The sequence below is a fragment of the Lontra canadensis genome, unplaced genomic scaffold, assembly GCF_010015895.1.
Source record: "Lontra canadensis isolate GAN:19392208 unplaced genomic scaffold, GSC_riverotter_1.0 scaffold154, whole genome shotgun sequence".
Lineage (NCBI taxonomy): Eukaryota > Metazoa > Chordata > Mammalia > Carnivora > Mustelidae > Lontra > Lontra canadensis.
Window position 1 is genome coordinate 2,631,602 of NW_022631148.1, and position 26,409 is coordinate 2,658,010.

The 26,409-nt window shown below is 35.9% G+C and overlaps 1 protein-coding gene and 2 pseudogenes across 1 annotated transcript; all 3 read right to left on the reverse strand.

Moving 5' to 3' along the window:
• Window positions 1-475: 475 nt before the first annotated feature.
• LOC116859376 lies at window positions 476-1,406 on the reverse strand (annotated as a pseudogene).
• An 8,444-nt stretch (window positions 1,407-9,850) lies between these two features.
• Window positions 9,851-10,840, reverse strand: LOC116859348 (olfactory receptor 4C46-like). Its single transcript, XM_032844579.1, has one exon. The coding sequence runs from the start codon at window positions 10,838-10,840 to the stop codon at window positions 9,908-9,910; it is 933 nt and encodes a 310-aa protein (XP_032700470.1). The 3' UTR covers window positions 9,851-9,907.
• An 11,695-nt stretch (window positions 10,841-22,535) lies between these two features.
• Window positions 22,536-23,827, reverse strand: LOC116859409 (annotated as a pseudogene).
• Window positions 23,828-26,409: the final 2,582 nt, after the last annotated feature.

Consider the following 26,409-nt stretch of genomic DNA (forward strand, 5'->3'; position numbering starts at 1 on the left):
ACTTTTTAAAGATAAACTAACGATACAGTGAAAAGAATTCTACCACACAATGTTAATTCATTTTATCTGAATGTGTTCAAGACAAAGCAAGACACCTTATTTGAAATGTGCTATAGAGACAATTACAAGTCATAGTGAACAGACTATTATTTATGGATGCTCAGAGTTTGAACAGTTGTGATTGCAAAAATATCTTTCTCCTTATCAAACTAGAAGGTAGACTTAGATGTGAGAAGTATTTCATTATCACCAATTATTCATGATAGTGTGTCTTTATCACCAATGTCAGAATTGAGCTCTCAGGAAAGGTAAGAACCAGGCTAGCATTATGAAGGAAACCACTAATTTGAGGGCAGAAGTACAGAGAAAAGTAAGGAAATTAGGTGCACTACATTACACTACATTGGGCAAGTCAATATATACACTACCCTATGTGATATCTGCACAGAATAAGTAATCAACCAAAGCCCTCAATTCATCTTTTGCATTCAGACATAATTTTGATATGCCATATCATTCTCATGGCATTTTTCACTTCTGCATTCTTCAATGTGTAGATGAATGGGTTGAGAAAAGGTGTCCCAATAGTATAAAATACAGTCACCATCTTGTCCATGGGGAAAGTGGTTGGGGGGCATGTATATATGAATATACATGGAACAAAGAATAACACTACTACTATGATATGAGAAGTGCAAGTAGAGAGAGCCTTTTCCCTTCCTTCTGCTCTGTGGTTTTGTAGTGAATGCAAGATGATAACGTATGAGATTATCAGAATCACAAAACCACTTGTGGTAATGGCCCCACTGTTAGACACCATCAACAGGTTGATCTCATATGTATACATGCAAGCAAGTCCCATCAAGGGCTGCAAATCACAGCAATAATGATCAATGAAATTGGTCCACAGAAAGGCATTCTCAAGGCCAGGATAATCTGGGTTATAGAATGGATGAAAGCCCAATCCATGCAATAATAATCAAGATGTTGTAGACTTGCTGGCTCATTATGGTTGGATAATGTAAGGGCTTGCAAATGGCCACATAGTGATCAGCAGCCATGAGGATGAGCACAAAGATCTCCACACCACCAAAGAAATGTAGTGCAAAGACTTGAGTCATGCACTCATTGTAAGTTATGATTCTTTTTGCAGAGAGTGAATCCGCAATTAGTCTAGGAGCTATGGAGGTTGAAAAGCAGGCATCAGCAAAGGACAAATAAAATAGGAAGTAGTACATGGGGCTCCTAAGTGTCCGGCTGGACTTGATGGTCACAATAATAAGCAAATTCCTTACCATGGTTCCCAGATAAAAAATGAAGATGATTACAAATACCATTTCCTGTCTCATAGGATCTTCAGTCAATCCTAATAGTATGAATTCAGTTACACTCTTATTTTGCTGCATAATTTCAGGCAACGTGGAGAAAACATTGGTTAGAAATAATTAATCTGCAAAGAAAGAAATATTATGAAATGATTACTTAATTTGGAGATCAAATCCATATGCTTGATCATGGATACACCACTTACCAGTGTGTAATCCTTTACCTTCTGTGTCATTTTCTTCTGAATAAAGAGGAAATCACATTATCTCTTCACAATCTATTCAGCTGATTGCTAATGGAAGTAATGAAAAATATCAATAATGAAAGAGTACCTGATTCTTCAGGCACAATAAATATTAACCTAGGGGATTTTGTGTGAGAGGGTATCTTTCTGAAGTGAATGTCTTTCTTTAATTTAACATAAAAAAGAGAGAGAGAGAACAAGAGAAAAACAAACAATATTTTAACAGTAAACTTTCAGTCAATTGGTAAAGTCCATTGTGAAACTTGGTCTGGTAGCTTAAGTCTTTATTTCCTGTTCTTTTAACTCTCAATAATTTCTAGTTGCTTAGAGTTCTAAATTCAGCTTCTATCATAATATTTTGTACTTTTGAAATTATACTGTGTTGTCCAAAGTTAAATTCTTCACCTCATTCACTATTTTATTTGTTTTTTTCAGCATATTTTGTTAAAGCACAAGGATCGACTGAGATTGCAATATAGGATAAATACAGAACATACGACATAAATCAAAGTGTTCTTTCAAATTTCGTGTTATTTTAAGCACCAGGGACTTAGAATTCTTGAAATCTATGTTTTGAGTGACCCATACCTGAAGATAGATAGAGGAAGAGAATTAATATTTATTTATATATAGCAAACAGTGGAAAAATCTTTATCTGTCCTCATCATATGTATTTACCACATTGTAGCACAATACCAAAAAATGCCAAATCATTTAAGGAGATATGCAACATGTATTCCATGCAGAAGCACAATTTTCTCAAATGCAAATGACTTTCAGAGATCACTCTTTAAGAACAGAGTGCATAGGGTGTCCGCGTGGCTCAATCAGTTAAGCATCTCATTCTTGATTCCCACTCAGGTTATGATCTCAGGTTTGTGGGATTGAGTCCCATTCCAGGCTCCACATTGGTCATGGAGCCTGCTTAAAATTCTATCTCTCCATCTCCCTCTCTTCCCCTTTCCCTGCTCAGGCTCTCCTCTCTCTATAAATAAATAAACAAAATCTTTTTTTTTTTTTAAAGTGCAAGCAAAAATGGGGGAAAGAACTGACTTCAAGAGCAACTCTTCTTATTAAACATTATTTGACAGTATAATCATATTCATTTGCAGAAAAATACATTCAGATTTAAATTCCAGTTAAATATCTTTTCACCTATCAGATTAACAGTGGCCTTTTTGATAAATGTCTATTAACAAACACTGCTGAAACTGATGTGGGAAACAACTGATGCTACACATCCTTCGTAGGGTTTTAAAGGGATGCGATCTCTCAGGGAGTGATATTCGGCATGATGATATTTCAACAGCACATAGACACAGGACTGGTGTTTCCATTTGCTGCAAGTAATTTCAGTCACAGGCATAAAGACAATCACAACAGCCCTTTCCAAGTAGGCAAAAATTACGAAACAACTTCAAGCCCATCAAAAAGGAAGCTGAATGAATGAGGGATGGTATTTTATGTAATTATCAATAAAAATGAAATAGCTATATACACGGTTTTTAATATACGTTGGATAATGATAGAGTTCAGGACTGTATATGGAGGATGGTAATATTTTCTTTCACATCATAATAATGTATATCACACACACATGGACTCATTTCAATTAATTGTTATTTAAGATAGTAACAAAATAGCATAATATTTGTGACTTGGTGTGGGGGAATTGATTCCTCAATTCACAATTAGGAGGAGGACTTACCTTTTAAAACATTTCCTTTGGTCACTGAAAATATATCATAATGATGCTGCATTAAAAATAAAGCTTTTAGAAACCTCTTAGTAGATGGTTTGCTAAACACATTGGCATATTACTGGTTTATAACAACTGTCTTTGGACAAAGGCTGCAGGGACAGCAAGATTCCCAGGGCCAGAGTAAGATTTAAATGTCTTTGTCACAGGGTGAGTCAGCTGTAGAGTCAGTTCTGGACTCACAGCTCTTAACCACATCGTATCCCAACCACACTGCCATTCACTACAGGTTCCCTTGCATTCTTAGGGGTTTGCCAGATATGCTTTTTGTCCAAATCTTTAGCAAATGGGAATGAAAACTTGGCAAATGGGAATGAAAATTTGTTTGTGGTTTTTAACAGTCAGTTACTATAAAAAGATATCTAATATCTATCCAATCCATCCACCTATTGATCTATTATCATCGATTATCTATCTATATATCTGATAGAGTTATAGACTGAACTATTTGTATAGTTAACATAATAATAGATATAAGCATGGCATACATTAATGAAGCAAAATAAGGAAGGCAGATTTTATTCACGTTTGTTCACTTCTGAATTTAAACATCTAGAGAAAATACATATTTAATAATAAGTATTCATAAAGTAAATTAAAGAATTAAGAGAATTTCCTATTATTAGGATCCAATATTGTTTGGTCCTATTCAATACTCAGTTACCACTGAAAAGGGAAGCCTACTCCATCCAAAATAAAAATCATCATCTCCATGGAGCATTTCCTGGAACACTCAGATATTATTTCTATTTGCTTATCTCTCCCCCAGGAGCTGTTGTGCATTTCTCTTATTCTGCCTTCTCAGTTTCTATTATAATCTACTTCTAGAAAATCCCCAAAACTTTCTATCCTTCCACAAATGCCTTCTATGGGCTAGATAAACACTGTGACATTGATCAGATAGTTTTTCTGAGTATTAAATAAAGTCACGTTAATCCCCAACACAAATCTTATCAGTTTTAAGAACTCATACAAACATTAGGATTTAGAGTAATCTTTTCTTCTCAAGGTAATTTGGCCACTATTTGTTCAAATGAGAAAAAAAAATAAATGTTTCTAAAATCCTGTCTGATCTCTTTATATGTCACTGAGGGTTATTGCCTGCATACCAGAAGACAAAGTCTGTCCTGGATTCATCCGACACTTTCTGAAATCCACTCTCACATGTAATTTTGACTGGGAAATGCTCCTTTTTTGCCTTTCCTGCACTAGTATTTAAACATGAATGATGCAAAATATAGGAGTCTGGGGAAGGTCATTCCCTGAGGTCTCCCTTCCCTTTTAGTTAAGAAGCATGATCTAGATGTAATGAAGAAGATAATTTTCAATATTTATTTTTAGATTATGGGGAAAATGTGATCTCTTCTTGCAATTAAAGGGGCTTATTTGGACCATAAATGATGACTTTTGGCTAGAATAAAAAACAAAAACAAAAAATAAAAACAAAAATCAGTGATTATCTAGTGATCTATGCCCAGGACATGGTTCCAGACACCATTATCCAAAAATGAATTAGGACTTCTTAAATAGCTGACTCTAGTTTGGGGGCATGAAATATACAAGATGAACTGGAGCATCTTGTAATGTTAAAAGGTAAGGAAGTGCTAACACCCACCCACCCCCCCCCACACACACACAGATACACACACACACAGACAGATACACACACACAAAGAGATTTATTGAAAAGAATTGACTTTCATGTATATGGAGCTGGCAAGTGCAAAACCTGCACAGTCTATGTCCCATTTTGAGTCTAAAGACCAGAAATAGCTAATGTCCCGGTTCAGGCCCATAGAGAGGAGGCTTCTTACATCAGGAAGAGTTAATGTGTCAGAGTGAAAATTATCAGACAGGAAGAGCTGATGGTTCAGTTTAAAGGCTATCAGGCAGGTGAATTCCCTCTTACTGAGGGGACATTAGCCTTTTGTAATTTTCAGGCCTTCATTTAGTTAGATGAGAACCCTACTTTAGTGAGATTAATCTACTTTATTCAGTCTACCCATTCAAAAGTTAATATCATCCAGAAAAATATCATAATCACAAACCAAAACAATAGTTGAACAAATATTTGAGTACCCTGTGGCCCAGGCAAGTTAACATATAAAACCAACAAGTGCAAATCCATTGTTTATCCACTAGTACCTATACATATCTCCTAAATCCATACTTGCTCTCCAAAAAAAAAAAAAAAACAACAAAACAAAACAAACAAAAAACCCCACAAGGTCATAATACCACCTAACATCACACAACTACCCTATTTAGAACTGAAAATGACCTAGAACCTTCAAAGTAAGGGGAGGTAAATTTTGGAGGGTGATTTTTATTTTCCCCTTAATATTCAGTAACTTCAATATTATGGTGGAAAACAAAAATGCTAAAATGCCATGGTAGAAATTCAATATATATTTAGTTTCATAGTAAGGTAATAAGAAAGGGAAGAAAACAAAGATATTTGCTTTATATATATTCAAGCAAAGAAACACATTCATAATATAAGGAATAAATACAATAATTACAGTCTTCATTTTATAACAGCCACATGCTTAATTTATAATTTCTCTGTTACTCATTCTATACTCAATGTGTCTTCAGCAAGCACAGATGCTGCTCATGGTTTTCAAGCTGGTGGGGTGACACAAACCTTCATTACTGAAGCATCTGGGTCCTTAGTAGTTCTGCCTGGATTGGGTTGTTGTGGTTTTCCATTGACCATACTCACAGACTATGATGATACTAAGAGTGATCCTATGGGATCTTCTGTATTCTAGATATACTATTTCTTATCTCCATTCTGGAGTAGTTGTCCAATTTCCCCTTTGTTGCCAGGATCAATCACCCCAAACAGAACAGTAACTTACATCTTTGCCTATAGATTCAAAGGCATGAGCATGAGCTACCAAAAGTGGACAGGCAGCAGTCTTAACACTGGTAAATAGAATCTTGTTGTGTCTCTTGCTGGAGGCACTTCTCCCTTTGGATTAAAGACCTCAAAGCAAGAAGAGCATAAGTAAGAAGGAACAGGAAGCAAAAAATTTGCTAGGGGGTCACTAAGGGTAAAAATGTGTAATGCCTCACCCATTTCTATCCTTTGATTACAAGACCTGGCAATGGGAGGAATAGCATGTCATGGATGTTTATTCAGAGCCTATGTCTTTCCAGAGAACTGAAGACTCTTGCTCTAACCCTAGAAGGTATTGTTACCTGGCATGTACTATAACTAATTCTGCAAAGGATTTTTCCACCATTTTATCAGGACAATTCTTCAACGGGGTGAGAAATGTAGTAAGACCAGTGAATTCCATGAGCATGGATCCATTCTAGCACTTTATTTGTTGTGAAGTGAGATTGTTTGATCACAAGCAATGCTGTGTAAAATGCCATGAATGTGGGTAAAAAAAATTTCTAAATCTATGAGTGGTAGCTTTGGCAGAAGCATTGCATGCAATCCGTATCCAAAAGATGTGTTTAGGCAGTAAGAATAAAACACTGCCCTTCCATAATGGAAGCAGTCCAATGAATTCAATCTGCAAGCAGGTTGATCATACCAGGGAATGCTGCCATATTACAGACTTCATGTTGCATTTCCTACTGGAAGATTTGGCATGTAGCAGTGGTCATGGCCAGGCTAGCTTTGGTGGGTGAAAGTCCATGTTGTTGAGCTCATGGACAACCTCCTCCCTGCCACCATGACCACTTTGTTCATGGGCCCATTGTACAATGATGGGAGTGGTTGGGGAAAGAGGCTGACTGTATGCCTAAAATGGATCATCCTATCCACTTGATATTAAAATCATACTCTGGGGTACCTGGGTGGCCCAATCATTGTTTGCCTTTGGCTCAGGTCATGATCCCAGGGTCCTGGGATCTAGCCCTGCTTTGGGCTCCCTGTTCAGTGGGGAACCTGTTTCTTCCTCTCCCACTCCCCCTGCTTGTGTTCCTGCTCTTGCTGTGTCTCTTTCTGTTAAATAAATAAATAACCTGTTTTGTTTTGTTTTTTTTTAATTGGCTCCTGCTGGTTCCTGGGATGATGGGCATAGCCTATAATTTCATTCTGGAGGAAAGATACAGGGCTCTGAGTTCTGAGCTGTTAGTAGTGCAGACCTACAGCAGCTTGGGCATTGGAGGATTGAAGGGAAACTGAACTGGACACAGCAATGCCCACCATGTTCTGTATCCTCTCTGGCATCACCATTCTTCAGGCCTCCGTCCTTTCACATCCAAATCATTTCAGTAACATCCTGATACCACTCTTGCTCCCTTCAGACCACTTCCCACCCTGATAACCCATCCAGTTATCATCTCAAACTCAAATCATACTGCATCATTCACTGGGTCAAAGGTCCTCGCAATGTTTGTCCCATTTAGCATTAAACTTTAACATGATTATGAGACCCATGTTCCTTTCGTTCCAGGTTCATATCCTGCTATGTACCTTTTATAAATTCATTGTGTAGTACACTGCCTGGCTTATGGTGAGACTTCAGTAAATACTTGTTGATTGAATAGATGGATTAACAACCATAGTCACACTGATTTCATGAGGTTTCCTGCATACTGATTTTCACACCCTGGCCTTTGTTATATATTCTTTCATGTAGGAATGCTCCTACTCTAACTGATGTGAACGTATTCAAGTTCCAGGTTCTGGGACTTGGAACATTTCCTGACCCTTGTTCTTTGTTGTGTATCCCTCAAACATGCTTTCATAGCACCCAGTGAAGCCACTATGTTAACATTTATAACATGGTGTTGTCATTTTCTATTCTCCTCTGGGTATCTCTCAGTATATCCAATGCTCTGTGAAGGCAAGACCCAGGTTCCTCTCTATTCACTTTCAAAGCCCCAGCCACCATCCATGTGTCTGATAGACTCTTTGGGGTCACAAAATTTCTGTTGATTAATGAGTGAGGGATGGAAGGAATAAATGAAATATATTTAACCTGAAGTTGTTTTGTGTGTAGATGAATCTTCATATTTTTAAAAATACTTTTTAATAACGAAATGTTACCAAAAACTAAACTAATTAAGAGAGATTATGAACAGCTCCCATCATATGATGAAATCTTGCTGAGAGGAGGAAGAGTATCAAAATAAGCTATTTGCTCCTTCACAGAGAATCTCAGCTTCAATTCTTTCTCATCACACATTTTAAGCAGCAGTTAAAGCATATTGTGGTTTCTCATAGAGAATTCTCAGAGTGTGAATCAGCTAAAATATGAAAAACAAACATAACTACACCCCAGTATTTTTTTTTCTCTACAATTTATTGACTTTGTCCATCTTCCTTTATACTTTTATTTTTTATCCAACATTTATCATGCACCAGACATTGTACTGCTTGTAGAAACTATTGTTAATTGTCAGGCAAGAAGTTTATGGACTATAAATGTATATTAAAAAATAGAAATTAAAATAGAAATTACTATCTGACATTGAAATAATCTTTCATTTGAGGCATTGTATTTTTTAATGGCTTATTAGCAGACTGTTTAACAGTAGAAAGTTTAACAGACAGATGAAACCACTGTTGGCAGCAACGAAGAGCCCTAGAGTGTGGGTATCAGTGCAGGCAAGATTGAGAAAAGGGTTCAGATCACACTTAAAGTGATCTATGACATTAGGGCCATAGAAGGGTAAAGGGATGATAAAGAAGTTTTGTATGGTTGCATGTAGGTGACATAAAAAATACAAAATGACTCTGAAGCCTACAAAGAAATTTAGAAACATGGTATAATATTCTTCACCTACCCCTTAAGGGTTCAGTGGGCCATTGCTTTTATATTCTTAAAGTAATTATATACCACAATATTATAGTGGACATATTATCAACTAGGATAAATAAAATTGAGCAAGTTGTTAATAAAATGGCCATAGAATTTAGTTATAGGAAATTAATTAATATACATATAATATATAAGTATATATAACTACATATAATTCTGATATATAATACATGAATATAACATTTGTATGTATGCTATATATAATATGGACATAATATAATATCTTATATTTTATATTATACATATGTGGTATCAGACAAATCCTTAGTTCAATAAATGACATCTATTATAATCATCTTTGTATCATCATTATCTGGCACCGTACCACAGCATTTAAGAGCATGTCTTGAGAAATCAGGTAGATTTTGATTACTAACTCTTCAGTCTACTTAATTTGATATTTTCCCCTTTCTGTTTCCTCACCTATAAAAATGAGGATAATGGTAGTACCTCCCTCTTTTGATTGTTATAGAGATTGCTGCTCAATACCAATATATTTTGAATTATTAAATTATGATGACAGCTTAGGAATCTATACATATACATGAAGCTAGTAAAACAAAGCCCCAATTTCATAGAATTGTCCAAATATGCAAAGAGCGATCCTGGGTCAGTGTTATTTTTCCTTTTCTTGAACTCATTTCTGTTCTTTTCAATGCAAAATCTTTGATCCATAGCAGTTGCTTTTTTTTTTTTTTCTTCCATTTTATGGGTATCCCTTGTCAAGATCATCCAAAATGTCCTTCTGATCTTTGCTTGAGTTGAATCAATATGGAGGTACAGGCACATTTATTTGTTACCTAAAATAGATTTCTTACTACACAATTTCCTAATGGCATTTTTCATCTGGTCATTTCTCAAGGTATAGATTAAAGGATTTAACATGGGCGTTATTGTAGTATAGAACAAAGCAACTGCTTTATCAATAGATAAAGTAGCTGCAGGTCTCATGTACACAAATATGCAGGGCACAAAGAATATGATAACTACTGTGATATGGGAGACACAGGTGGAGAGGGCTTTGCGCCTCGCCTCCAAGCTGTGGTTCCTTAGGGAGCGCAGAATGACCACATAGGAGACCATCAAGAGGAGAAAGTTTAACAGACAGATGAAACCACTGTTGGCAGCAACGAAGAGCCCTAGAGTGTGGGTATCAGTGCAGGCAAGATTGAGCAAAGGGTTCAGATCACACATAAAGTGATCTATGATGTTAGGGCCACAGAAGGGTAAAGGGATGATAAAGAAGATTTGTATGGTTGCATGTAGAAAGCCTCCCACCCACACCACTACTATTAGCAGGCCACACACCCGCCGATTCATGATGGTCATGTAATGCAATGGCTTGCAGATGGCCATATAGCAGTCATAGGCCATCACAGTAAGTAGGATGACATCAGCACCTCCAAAAAAGTGTTCTCCAAATATTTGGATAATACATTCGTTGAATGGGATGGTCTTCTTTTCACGGAGTGATTCTATGATCAGTGTAGGGGTATTGACAGAAGAGTAGCAGGCATCAATGAAGGAGAGATAGGCCAGGAAAAAGTACATGGGGGACCCTGATAATGGGCTGGCAGTGATAGTGACCACGGTGAGCACATTTCCTAACAAAGAGATGATGTAGATAACCAAAACCACAGCAAATATGATTTTCTGAATCTTTGGATTCTCTGTGAGCCCCAGTAGAACAAATTCTGTCACATTGTTCTTATTCTCCATCATTTCATATTATGATTAATTACATTATCTGAAAAAGAAATCCCTTTTGATTAAGGTAACCTTGACTTTATTGAATTTTTTTCATCTCATAAATAGTAAATATCTAGATTCTATGGAGGTGTGGATTCTCATAAGGTTTTTGAGATAGAAAGGAGTTCTGAATTCTTGAAGATCCTCTGTGCACACATCATTTTCTGATAACTATCTTTTATCTTTAAGTGGTGATACTGGTAGCTAAGTTTGAAAAGAGTGTGTGGAAATGGATGTCAAGGCTATGCGTATACAGCTAGGAATTGTTCCTTTATCCTTAGAAATAGGGACCCATAGAAGGTAATTGAGAATATTAATGGAAGGATGAACAGGAGTTGGATGAAACATGACTCTTCTTGCATGCAAGTTTGGTGAAGAACTTTGTGTGCCTTGATGAAGTCACCTAAGGTTCAGCAAGGGAATGCAAGCCAGTGACAGAAAGCCCAGTATCAGATTATTTATAATAGTTGACAAAAAGTATAACACATAGTTTCTTACGAGAATGTAATAAAAGTCTCCAGGAGCTACTATAAAATAATTAGTAATACATGTTGTCAAATCTAATAACATTTTAATAGCTGATAAATATGTCTTTAATGATTGATTGTTATGTGTATGGCATGAGAGTTACCTGTGTAGTTAGTATTATTTCACCCATTTTGCAAATGAAGTAATAATTGCAGAGATTGGTGTTAATAGTAATAATAACGATAGTATCAACTAAAATTTACTAGTTACTTGTTATGTTCTGTTTTTACAGAAATATGGCTATTTAATCCTCTGTACAAACCTGTGAAATAATTACCACTATTATTTTGTTCTTCTTTACATAAGAGAAAATACAAACATAGAGAAGAAGTTAAGGAGCCTGCCCAAGATTAAGCAGATAATAAAAGACAGATCCAATATTAGATCACATTGTATTTGTTAAATTTTCCCCCCAATTTTTAATCCTTGCCCTACATTATTATGTAATAATAAGCAATGTTAAACCAGTAATCTGCTTTTGACATGGCCATCATAATTATAATGACTTTAATGTGATTTCAGAAAATTATAGATGAGGAAATTTCATGAACATACAGACACACTGGAATCCCTAAATATTAATAAAAATCGGTGCTAGTTTCATTGAATTGAACTTTTACCTTGACTTCTAACACAGTTCCATTTTCTCCCTTCCCAACCCCTTTATAAACAATGGGTCCCCAGATTTTTCTACACAATGTTGCAAATGACTACCACAGTGGTTAAGTGTAGTGTATTGGTTTAAAACTCAGAGGGACTAGATTGGAATCTTGCTATTGAACTTGCCACTTATTTTATCCATGTTATAGTTCTTGGCAACTTAAATCTTTGCTGCCTCTCTATAAAGGGAGAATGATCATATCCATATCCTAAGTGTTATGAGAATCGATTGAGGAAACATATATTCACATACCCACCACATTATTGTGGGCACATAAGAACTTTCACCTATTTCTGTGACTGTGTATGAACCTAGGATGTAGGAAGAATTGGTATTTTGAGTGAAATACAGAAAAACATTAAATCATGTGTTAAGGTGAGGAAGAGTCATCTCCCCAATTTTACTTTTCAAGAAGCCACAGAGACATTAACCATAGCAGTTAACCTCAGGAAGGACTGTCCCTGGTCATTGTTAGATGATTTATGACTGATGATTTATGTTATTTATTACTGATATTTATGTCTTTTCTATGTGTGAAGTGTATTTACATTGGATTTTCAGACTCATGATAAGTTTTGAATGTGAAAGGAGTTGTTTCATGCCAAAAGAAAGCATGTGCTGTCAGAGCTGGGTCCTACAAATTGTGTTATCTCTATGAGCCTCAACATATTCATCTTCCAAATTAGGTTAATGACATTTACCAATTATCTTTTTAAGAACTGGTGTGTGGATAAAATAGTACTGTATTTGAAAAATGTTGAAACATATCAATTACTACATATAGAACATACCAATCTTTAAAATGCTTCAATGCTACTGAAAAACTTACCTTATAGACTTAGATGATCTAAACGATGTCTATGGGTTTTCAGAAATAATTCCATCTGCAAACTGAACTCTTCTTGGGTAGGAAATGTTCAATATGAAATATATAACACACTCAGACTATTTCCGTAATTCAATAATCAATCAGCAGTTCTTGAGAAAGTGTTTCTATCAGTCTAAAACTTTCCTTCTAGCCTAAAGCCTCAAAATTCTTCATAGAAAACCTGGTATTTGAATTTAGAATGAATTCTTCTAATACACTATGGAGAAGTGATCTCCAGATATCTCTGGTCCCATAGGCAAGAGACAAGAAATGTGGAGGAAATGCTTTCAAATGGGTCATTTCTAGCATAATGAATCTTGCTCTGGAAATGTAAACACCCCACATCATTTTTAACCTGGTACTGCATAGGTATTTAAAGAGGTTTCCAAAAAGGTTCAAGGACCTAGGCTTATAGCTGCTGCTTTTTCTCTCTGGAATTATCTTCTTTGGTGGAAAGGTTTTGTTTTAGAAGCAAGTATTCTGAAGAGACATGTTTGAGAAACATCCAATTTTGAATAGGGAGTTTTTTTTTTTTTTCCCTGTACTTGGAACTGAAATATGCAAAAATCCCCTTTCTTTTTGCGAACATTGGTTCCAAAGGAAGTTAAACATCATGTGAATAGGAAAATGGCATAATTTCAATGTGGGAACCTATAATGTACTTAAGTTGTTGACTTAGGTCCTAGAGAGAACTTCTACCTCCTTAACAATATTAAAACTTTTCTGGAAGCCTGCTATTGATTGCATCAGAGCTAGAGCACTGAGGGCTTAAAATCAATGGAATGGCAGCCATTAAAGTTCTTGACTCCAAAAACTGTTTATCAGGTTCTATCAGTAACTCTAATAGACTCCCAATTAGTAATCTCTGGATCTCATGGTCTGGTCAGCAAGGAATACTAGGCAACATTAAAATTGGGGAGATATCAAAATGCAAGCAGAAATATGTAATTTTAACCACAGAAGTTGTTCCACACTCTTGTCACTTGGTATTGTTATTTTTCTTTTAGTCATTCATGGCATTATGTGGTAATAAATTATTGTGGTTTTAATTTGCTCTCCCTGATGATTAAGGGTATTGAGCATTTTTTCTAGTTATTGTTTGCCATTTGTATATATTTTTAGAATTTTTATTTAAATTCCAGTTAGTTAACATACAGGGTAATATTAGTTTCAGGCATATAATATGGTGATTGAACACTTCTTTATAACATCCGGTGCTCATCACAAGTGGTCTCCATAATCCTCATCACTTATAAAACCCATCCACCCACTCATCTCCCTTCCAGTAAGCAACACCTTGTTCTCTACAGTTAAGAGTCTGTTTCTTGGTTTGCCTCTCTATCACTCTCTCTATTCCCAACCCCCCCACCATAATGGCTTGTTTTATTTCTTAAATTCCACATATGAAGGATATCATATGTTATTTGTCTCTCTGTGACTGACTTATTTCTTTTTTTTCCCCAGTTTTATTTTTTTATTTTATTTTTTTAATTTTTAATTTTTTTAGTGTAACAGTATTCATTATTTTTGCACCACACCCAGTGCTCCATGCAATCCGTGCCCTCTCCAATACCCACCACCTGGATCCCCCAACCTCCCACCCCTCACCCCTTCTAAACCCTCAGATTGTTTTTCAGAGTCCATAGTCTATCATGGTTCACGTCCCCTTCCAATTTCCCTCAACTCCCTTCTCCTTTCCATCTCCCCTTGTCCTCCATGCTATTTGTTATGCTCCACAAATAAGTGAAACCATATGATAATTGATTTTCTCTGCTAGATTTATTTCACTCAGCATAATCTCTTCCAGTCCTGTCCATGTTGCTACAAAAGTTGGGTATTCATCCTTTCTGATGGAGGCATATTACTCCATAGTGTATATGGACCACATCTTCCTTATTCAGTCATCTGTTGAAAGGCATCTTGGTTCTTTCCACAGTTTGGTGACTGTGGCCATTGCTGCTATAAACATTGGGGTACAGATGGCCCTTCTTTTCACTACATCTGTATATTTGGGGTAAATACCCAGTAGTGCAACTGCAGGGTCATATGGAAGCTCTATGTTTAATTTCTTGAGGAATCTCCACACTGTTCTCCAAAGTGGCTGCACCAACTTGCATTCCCACCAACAGTGTAAGAGGGTACCCCTTTCTCCAGATCCTCTCCAACACATGTCGTTTCCTGTCTTGCTAATTTTGGCCATTTTAAGTGGTGTAAGGTGGTATCTCAATGTGGTTTTAATTTGAATCTCCCTGATGGCTGGTGATGATGAACATTTTTTCATGTGTCTGATAGCCATTTGGATGTCTTCATTAGAGAAGTGTCTGTTCATATCTTCTGCCCATTTTTTTATATGATTGTCTGTTTTGTGTGTGTTGAGTTTCAGGAGTTCTTTATAGATCCTGGATATCAATCTTTTGTCTGTACTGTCATTTGCAAATATCTTCTCCCATTCCGTGTGTTGCCTCTTTGTTTTTTTGACTGTTTCCTTTGCTGTGCAGAGGCTTTTGATCTTGATGAAGTCCCAAAAGTTTATTTTGGCTTTTGTTTCTTTTGCCTTTGGAAACATATCTTGAAAGAAGTTGCTGTGGCTGATATTGAAGAGGTTACTGCCTATGTTCTCCTCTAGGATTCTGATGGATTCCTGTCTCACGTTGAGATCTTTTATCCATTTTGAGTTTATCTTTGTGTACGGTGTAAGAGAATGGTCGAGTTTCATTCTTCTACATATAGCTGTCCAGTTTTCCCAGCACCATTTATTGAAGAGACTTTTTTCCACTGTATATTTTTTCCTGTTTTGTCAAAGATTAATTGACCATAGAGTTGAGGGTCCATATCTGGGCTCTCTACTCGGTTCCACTGGTCTATGTGTCTGTTTTTATGCCAGTACCATGCTGTCTTCGTGATCACGGCTTTGTAGTAAAGCTTGAAATCAGGTAACGTGATGCCCCCAGTTTTATTTTTGTTTTTCAACATTTCCTTAGCGATTCTGGGTTTCTTCTGATTCCATACAAATTTTTGGATTATTGATCCAGCTCTTTGAAAAATACCAGTGGAATTTTGATCAGAATGGCATTAAAAGTATAGATTGCTCTAGACAGTATAGACATTTTAACAATGTATTCTTTCAATCCAAGAGCATGAAATGGTCTTCCATCATTTTGTGTCTTCTTCAATTTCTTTCATGAGTGTTCTGTAGTTCCTTGAGTACAGTTCCTTTACCTCTTTGGTTAGGTTTATTCCCAGGTATCTTATGGTTCTTGGTGCTAGTGTAAATGGAATTGATTCTCTAATTTCCCTTTCTGTATTTTCATTGTTAGTGTATAAGAAAGCCACTAATTTCTGTACATTGACTTTGTATCCTGCCACATTACTGAATTGCTGTATGAGTTCTAGTAGTTTGGGGGTGGAGTCTTTTGGGTTTTCCATATAAAGAATCATGTCATCTGCAAAGAGAGAGAGTTTGACTTCTTCATTGCCAATTTGGATACCTTTTATTTCTCTTTGTTGTCTGATTGCTGTTGCTAGGACTTCTAATACTATGTTGAACAAGAGTGGTGAGAGTGGGCATCCTTGTCGTGTTCCTGATCTCAACGGGAAGGCTGCAAGCTTTTTCCCATTGAGGATGATATTTGCTGTGGGTCTTTCATAGTTAGATTTTATGAAGTTCAGGAATGTTCCCGCTATCCCTATACTTTGAAGCGTTTTAATCAGGAATGGATGCTGGATTTTGTCAAATGCTTTTTCTGCATCAATTGAGAGGACCATGACTGACTTATTTCAGTTAGCATTTCAGTTAACTCTCTAGCCCCATCCATATTGTTGCAAATAGCAAGATTCCATTCTCTTTGATGGCTGAATACTATTCCAGTGTGTGGTGTGTGTGTGTATATATATACACACACATACATATACATATATGTATATGTATATGTATATGTATATATATCACATCTTCTTTATCCACTCTTCAGTTCATGGACACTTCAGCTGATTCCAATTCGGCTATTGTTTTTTGGCTGCTATAAACTTTAAGGTAGATGAATTTTTTGTATTTTTGTGTTCTTTGAGCAAATACTTAATAGTGAAATTTCTGGAATGTTGGGTAGCATCCTTTATACACACACACACACACACACACACACACACACACACATATACCTTATGGAACTCAACACTGGATAACAGATAATCCAATTAAAAAAGGGACAGAAGACTTGAATAGACACTTTTCCAAAGAAGACATATAGATGGCTAACAGACACATGAAAAGATGTTCAACATCACTGATCATCAGGGAAATACAAATAAAAACTATAGTAAAAACTTTCCAGAATGGCTAACATCAAAGATACAAAAAGCAGGAGATGTTGGTGAACATGTGGAGAAGGGGAACCCTGTTGCACTGTTGGTGAGAATGTGAAGTGATATAGCCACTCTAGAAAACAGTAGGAAGGTTCCTCAAAATGTGAAAAAATAGAAACACCCTATGATCCAGCATTTGTATATCTGTTTTTAGAAATTTCTTTTCAAATCCTTGGACAATGAAATACGTATGTGTATACACACACATATACATACATACACACGTGTGTGTGTGTGTTATACATACTTATATCTCACTTAACAACTGAGACACCCAGGCACTCCAGAAGTCATCATTTTTAAATAAAAAGACAATGCATGAGCCAGGAGGAAAAAAATTATATATATACATATATATATATATTTAATTATATATATAATATATTACATATAATATTTTATATATATAAAATTATATAAAATATATATACATATATGTATATATTTAATTATATATTATATATAATATTATATATAAAATTATATATTTAAATATATATATTTAAAATATATAATATATTATATTTATAAAATATTATGTGTAAAAAATTATATATACATATATATATATGTCATTAAATGATGACTTCTGACATGCCTGGTTGTTTCAGTTGTTAAGTGTCTGACTTTAGGTCAGGTCCTGATCTCAGGGTCTTGGAATCAAGCCCCAAGTCTGGCTCCCTGCTCAGCGGGAGCCTACTTCTCCCTCTTCTCCCTCTCCCACTCCCTCTACTTGTGTTCCCTCTCTATCTGTCTCTTTCTGTCAAATAAATAAATAAGATCTTAAAGAAATAAAGATGATATCCAATGAGCAAAAGAGTAAAATATTAAGAAGTTTCAATTTTCAGATTTTCTCCTAGTTTATGCTTATCATGTGATATATAATAAATATTGACCTACCCCAAGGTTAAAAATACTCTTTCTAGTATTTTTATAGGTTTAACAACTTGGTCTCTGACCCATTTTGAGTTAATTTTTGTGTATGTGTTAGATAGAAGTTGAGGTTCATTTACTTCTCAAATGGATATCCAGTTGACTCAGCACACTTAGTTGAAAAAAAGTCTATTCTTTACCCCATTGAATTATCTTGACATTTTTGTTAAGCAAACACACATTTAGGTCTATTTATGGACATCTATTGTTTCAATGATCTGTATTTTAACCTTACAGCAATACCACACGGTGTTATTACTGGGAACTTAATATAAATCTTTTACTTAGCTAGAATAAGTTCTCTAACTGTTCTTTCCCCGCTCCCCAATTTTACATAAAAGTCATAACATACAGTATTTGTGTTTCGCTTTCTGGATTATTTTACTTAGCATAATGCTTTCCAGATTTACCATGCTACTGCAAATGGCAGGATTTCCTTCTTTTTAAGGCTAAATAATATTTATCTTCTTTATTCATTTATCTGTTGAGCACATTAATTTTTCCTCATATATTGGCTGTCATAAAAAATACTAGAAATAACCATGGGTGTGCAGATGTCTCTTCAAGATACTGATTTTAAAACTTTATTATTATTATTATTATTATTATTTTTAGGTAGACTCCATGCCCAATGCATGGCTTTAGCTCATGGCCCTGAGAGCAAGAGCAACATGTTCTACTGATGAGGCAGTCAAGTGCTCCCAAGATACTGATTTTAAGTCTTCCAAATATACCCAGAAGTAGAATTCCTAGATCTTATAGATATGCTAGTTCATTTTATTTTTTGAAGTCTTAGCACATTGTTATCCATAATGCCCATGTCATTTTACATTCCCACCAACAGTGTATAAATGTTTCATTTTGTCCATATTCTTGCTAACATTTGTTATCTCTTGTTTTTGTTTTATGATAACAGTTTGCACATGAGTGAGGTGATACTTAGTTGTGGTTTTGATTTATATTTCAGGTACAGCAAATGATGTTGAGCATCTTTTCATATATTCTTTGATGGTTTATGTGTCTTCTTTTTTTTTAAGATTTTATCTATTTATTTGACAGAGAGAGAGAGATCACAAGTAGGCAGAGAGAGGGGGAAGCAGACTCCCTGCTGAGCAGAAAGCCCAATGCGGGGATATCTATATAGATATATATCTATATAGATATATATAGATATATCTATATAGATATAGATATATATAGATATATATCTATATCTATATAGATATAGATATATATCTATATAGATAGATATTCTTTAGGATTTTCTATATATGAGGTCAAGTCTTTTGTGAATATAGTTTTAATTCTTCCGTTCTTAAAATGATGCCTTTATTTATTTTTTAACTTAATTTATCTGGCAGAAACCTGTATCAAAATGTTGAATATAAATAGTGAGATTGAACATCCTAGTATTGTTCTGACATTATGGAGGAAATATTTTGTGGATTGTTGCTATGTGCGGTTATCAAACTGTCTCTTATATTAGGAATGACATATGACTTTTTTACATATTAAATTGATCAGTATAAGAAAACATGCTTAAAAATGTTTTTGCTACTCCCCAGAAGTATAATAACTGATAGGAAGACATAGAGACTTATTTTTATTGTTTTCCACTATGAAAGAAACTAATTTATTCATCTAGAAATGGAAATGATTGCCATTTTTTATCATCAGTGAAGGCTCTAATGAAAGTCCTATCTGTCATCTTGTAACAGCAAGGTTGTAACACTACAAAAACTATAAAACTTCAGTGGTTGGTGGGTAATGTTGTCACCATATGTCAATGAAATAGAATGGTATAAGCCAGACTGAACCCTATTGAAACTGGGGAAAGTCTGGATCTAATGATTATTGGTTGTTTCTTTCTAAAGATCTAAGAGTAAACTCTCTGAACATCTCTGACTGAGATTGACACTAAGGACCTTTTGTGAACAAAAATAAATGTATAATGTCATTCATAGAAACTTCAATACTATTTCATATGCTCCACTTCTTGGTCTTTGAGCACAATAAATTCATTGACTTTTACCTTTTTAGGGACCTCAGACCTTTAATGAAACTAACAGTCCATGGTATTCAAGCCATTAACACAAAAACATGAATGAAAGAGTGTTGTGGAGGAAAGTTACAAATGGATAATATTCATGTATTTCAATGTTTTTTAAACTTATTTAAATTTAACTCCCTTTGCACAAGTTTGTAGAACAGACAAGGACATATATTCAAAGGTATGGCTCCTAGGATTTCATTGAGTTATAGGCCTCTTGTGCTTTAAGAACATCAAGTATCATTCAGTCCTGCTGTTTCCAAACTAAGTGCTCAGATGTGCCATTGAGTATATAACAATTACGAGATGATCTTGTTAAAAATATAGATTTTTGAATACCCCTTAACCATGGCCTAACAGATTAAACACTTTCAGCACATATATTGTTATCTGTTCAATTGTCTCTCCCAAGGACTCCCATGATCTAACAAGTTGGAGAGACACTGATCTAGTCATCACTAAAAAATGAGCAAATGGAAGTCCACTGAGATTCCAAGCTGGGAAAATAAACATGATCTGTGGTGTGGATCCACGGCCAGTGTCTGTCTTTCTTCCTTCTTTCCCTTCCTTCTTTCAATATTTTATTTATTTGAGAGAAGGAGAGACAGAGAGAGCAAGAGAGAGCAAGAGCAGAGAGGAGAAGGAGAAGCAGGCTTCCCACCTATCTGGGAGGCTGGTGCAGGGATTGATCCCTGGACCCTGGTATGATGATCTGAGCTGAAGGCAGATGCTTAATGGACTGAACCACCCAGGCATCCTGGGGCCAGTGTTTCTTAATTATAACTTCTAATCCAGATATGGTGGTGCCTTTGGTCTTTCTTATCTTTAACTCTGTGAATGCAACATCTGAGATAATTTTTAAAGCACTATATGCAGTTCTTAATGTAATCTATACACACACATATATACACACAAACACACACCCTCTACCATAAACACTTACTTAGATATAAGCAGTCTTGAATAATCAGATTTGTGCAAAAGACAATGAAATGATGTGAGAGATAATCCGAGGTGTGTTCATTTGTTATAGAAAAATAAAGCTCAGGGGTACCTGGGTGGTTCAGTTGGTTAAGCATCTGCCTTCAGCTAGGGTCATGATCTCCAGGTCCTGGGATCCAGCCCTGCATCAAGCTTCCTGTTCAGTGGGGAGTCTAGTTCTCAGTCTCTCTCTCTCCTTCTGCCCCTCCTCAGTGCATTCTCTCTCTCAAATAAATAAATAAAATCTTTAAAAACAAAGAAAGAAAGAAAGAAAGAAAAGAAGAAAGAAAGAAAGAAAGAAAGAAAGAAAGAAAAGAAAAGAAAAGAAAAGAAAAAAGAAAGAAAGAAAGAAAGAAAGAAAGATAGAAAGAAAGAAAGAAAACAAACTCGGAGTGTGTGAAGTGAAAGAAAGGTGTGACAAATGGCTCACTGTATTCAGTAAAGCTGCTTGGTTCAAACACTGGAGGAAATACAGTTTCCCAGCTGTGCATTTCACCATTTTGTTTGCCCTATTGATTGAATCAAGTGGCCTACTCATCACAGTTGTCTTTGTTTTCATTCAGTTTCTTTAGTTTTTCCTTTTAGTCATTTTATGTTAATTGGGGACCCCTGGCTATAGAGAAAGCAAGATTAGTCAGTTAGCAGAAGTATATGAATGGGGTGTTAGCATCACAATGGGGATCTTAGCTTTCTCCCAAGAATAGAGGAAGAGAACAGGTCTTTTGTATTTTAAACCTATTTTCTCTCTTTCACATGCTGCACACACCTCCTCTCCCTTTCCAGCCTTGCTAGGTTTAGTTTCCACTGTGTTCTGGAGGACTTAGATCAGAGTACTATAGTTAGATCTCTGTTATTTTTCCTGTATCCTTTTCTGAATGCAACATATACATTAGAGTGTTCAGTATGTTTCTATCAGAGTTCTAAAACTAGAAAACTGCCTTAAATACTTCATAGTAAACTCAATTTAAGAAAAATGACAGAAAGAACAAAATGGTGAGGAGAAAATAAGTGTGCTCAGTAGCATTGTCCTGAGCTTCTGTGTTTAAAAGATACCTCTGGCCTAGATCATTCAGAAAATTTATCTACTTATGAAATATTAGAGAAATATAATAATAATGATAAATAATACCTCAGGTGGGTAGAAAGTGCTAGTCTTTCTTTTGTTCTCTAATAACCTTGTGAAGTTGTTATTACTGACTTTGTTGAGCAGAGGAGAAAATTTAGGATCATCCTGGTTAAATTGTTACTCCAACTATTTAGCATTAGCTTCTGAGAAAACCTTGTGTCACAGTCTTTTCAGCACATTCTTGACTTCTTTTCTCAGCAACATATATCAGGGAATTTAATATGGGGGTAAAAATGGTGTAAAATACAGCCACCATCTTATCCTCTGAAAAGGTAATATCAATGCATATACAGGATAGCACAGTGGCCAAGAAAGATGATGACCACAGTAATGTGGGAGCCACAAGTGGAGACTGCTTTGTGCCTGCCTTCTGCTGAATGTTTTCTCAGGGACACCAGGAGGATGGTATAGGAAATTATCAAGATTACAAAGCTCCCCAGTGCAATGATACCACTGTTGGCTGTCACCACAACACTGACAACATATCTGTCTGTGCAGGCAAGTTTCAGCACAGGGTGGACATCACAAAAATAGTGATTGATCTCATTGGGTCCATAAAAGGGTAACTGCACTACCAGAGCCACTTGAATAATGGAGTGTAAGAACCCACCTATCCAGGTCCCCAACAATGTTTTATTGCATTGTCCCAGTCCATGATGATCGTATACATATTTAGGGTTTACATATAGCCACATAACAATCATAGGTCATTACAGTAAGGATGAGGATCTCCATGCAACCAAAGAAATGAACCGCAAAGAGTTTCAGCATCCACCCCACATAGGAGATAGTTTTACTCTTGGCTAATAGGTCAACAAAATTATTGGGAGCTGTAACTGAAGAGTAACAAATATACCCAAAAGACAAGAGTTTGAGGAAGAAATACATGAGAACCTTGAAAAATTTTCTCATGTAAACACTCATCATGATGAGGTTTCCTAGAGAATGACCTTGTAAAAGAAAGAAACCACCAAGAAACAAACTTCTTACAGCTAGGTAATGAAAAAGACCCCAGAATACGAATTGTTACATTATTAATTTTTTCCACGGAATAATTCTAGCACACCCAGTTTTGAAGAGACAATGAAATTATCTGAAAGACAAACATATCAAGGAACAACATTTATTTATGATTCAAAATAAAGAAAGAATCCCAGTAGTTGGAAAATAAAAATGGGTACTTACTACTGTTTGGCATAAATATTTAGAGAAATTGAGGTATGGGGCCTCCTGAGTGGCTCAGTGGGTTAAAGCCTCTGCCTTCGGCTCAGGTCGTGATCCCAGGGGTCATGGGATCAAGCCCCACATCTGGCTCTCTGCTCAACAGGGAGCCTGCTTCCCTTCCTCTCTCTCTGCCTGCCTCTGCCTACTTGTGATCTCTGTCAAATAAATTAAAAAATCTTAAAAAAAAATAAATTGAGGTATACATATTTTGATCATGTTACCTCCATTTTTAGTCAATTCATTCACATTAAATGAGGAAACAAAGTCCAGAGACAGAAAATAAATTCTCTACATCACACATCTAATCAAGAAAATGCTTTTCTTTTTGACTGACTCTTTGCTGATTTCTGGGGAAATTGCTGGGAAATTGATTTCTAGTTTATACCTGGGAGAAACTGTAATGCAGGGCTTCCATACTTCTACTTTTTGAGTGTAAGCCATTAACTTGACTCTTGACCACTAATATCCTTTCTCATACCTCTCCTATTCTTACTCATTTCTTTCATTCTTCCCATTCTTTCTTTTCTTTCTATTCCCTTTGTATTCTCATCAAACATATTTCTTCCTTTTTCATACAATGCCCAAAATGCCAGACTCTTACCTCTTTCTATTCCTGGAAGGAGCCTATAAACTGCCTATGCCTGGACTAGTTTCACCACTTACACAGCTGACTTCTTGATCTCACCAGAACTTTTATGAGAGACTATACATTCCTTTTCCAATCTGTAAAAAGCCACAAAAGGGGAAAATTAGCCATTGAGTTTCTTTCCCACTGGCCAAAGTTCAGTCCCAAAGTGGGCCATTTGCACTGTCATGTCGCCATGTCACTGGACTCTCTAGAGTTGTAGAAAAATATAGAGTCCAAATTAGCAGCAGGGGCATTCCAAGCAGGAAGCAAACTTGATGGGAAAGCCTCGTGCATATTAGGTCCCAGTCATGTCACACAGCGTCTACTACCTCAGCAGCAATAGGGAATAATTCTTGGTAGGATTTCAGAAGTGCCCCCATGAATATGAGCCAAAGTCTTGTCAAGTCAGGCCCATGAATGACCAAAGATGGAGAAGAGTATCATGATGAAATGCAGGACATTGCTAAATCTTCTCTTGCTATAAGCAAGAGAAGTGGAGGAATATGGGTGACATTAAAAAAAAAAAATCTAAGTGTCATGCTTGATCTGTCTCACACTTAGATGTTAGCTCTCATTTGCTTGATTGGTCAAGTGATGTTCACCTTCACAGCAAAGGGATTTGACCCTTTCCTTCTTTGCCTTTGTCAATGGATCCTCCTGAAAACTAGTCATCTTTACAGTTAACATAAAAAAAAGAAAAAGATTTTAAACAGTGCTCTCAGATATAGTATATGTTACTTCCCAAATTTAGAGGCTCATGAAATTCTGTGTTTCTTTCCTACTGGTAGGAGATATGAATTGAAAACACTACTTTTTTTTTTTTTTTTATTGAGGGAATCTCTGCATCCCCAGGCCTAATAACTGTCTGATCATGTGACTGTTCCCTGAAACTTCACAATGTTTATCTTCTACTTTCATCTTTGTGTGAACGTAGTATGTGTGTTAATTACCTACAGTTATATACCAGGAAATAACACTAAGCAAAAAATAAGTGGCTTAGAACCACAAAATTGAATTTCCAAATTAACAGTTTTGTTTTCTTTTTCTTTTTTTTTAAGATTGTTATTTATTTATTTGACAGAGAGAGTGTGTGCGTTTGTGTGCAGAGTGAGTATGAAAGGGAGAAGCAGACTCCCTGCAAAGTGGAGAGCCCTAGAAGGAGCTTGATTCTGGGACCCCGAGATCATGACCTGAGCCTAAGGCAGATGCTTATCTGACTGAGATACCCAATTGCCACCCCAAACTGACCCCCAATTACTAGTTTTAAATTGCAAACCAAAACCTTAAATCTTAAAGTAAAAGCAATTTATTTGATTATGCTTCTGCAATGTAGGTTGGATTCAGCTGGGTGTTCTTTCTGCTTTCACCTGGGAACATGCTCAGTGTTATGAATGGAATCTGAATGAAGTGCATGGTCCAAGATGGCCTTGTATATACATCTGGTAATTGGCTCAGGTATGCTGGTTCTCACAGTTTCTTCGGGAGTGTAGATTGGGCACTACCACACCACTGTTGTTTCAGGGCAGTGGTTGTTTCACAAAACAAAAGTTTCAAGACCTCTCAAGCCAGTCTTTAGGGATTACACAACATCACCTTTACCATCTTCTGTTCTTGTGGCTAAAGGTTACATGTGAGTTGTGTCACGAGTTTAACCCAGATAAAAGCATAAAGAGATAGACTCCACTTTTTTTGGTAATATATAATCATCATATAACAGTATTGGAGGATTTAGGTGTACAACCTAAAAATTGATAAGGAATATATTTCAAAATGATCACCACAATAAATCTAGTTAGCACCCATCACAACACATAGTTACATGTTTTTCTTATGATGAAAATTTTCAAGAGCTACTCTGTAATTTTGAGATAAAGAATATAGTATTATTAACTACAGTCTCCAGTACATTATTACTTTCCCATCAAGTAATATTTGTTTACTTTATAACTGGAAATTTCTTCCTTTGACCACCTTCACCTATCTCATCCACCCTTCCTATCCTCCACTGTGGCAACTACCAATATGGTCTATTTATAATTTCATTTTAAAAAACAATTATTATTTAAGATCCCCCATGCTAATCAGATCATATAGTATTTGTCTTCCTATTTGACTTATTTAGCGTAATTCCCATAATGATCCATCCATGTGGTAATAAATGGCAATGCTCAAAAGGCGAAC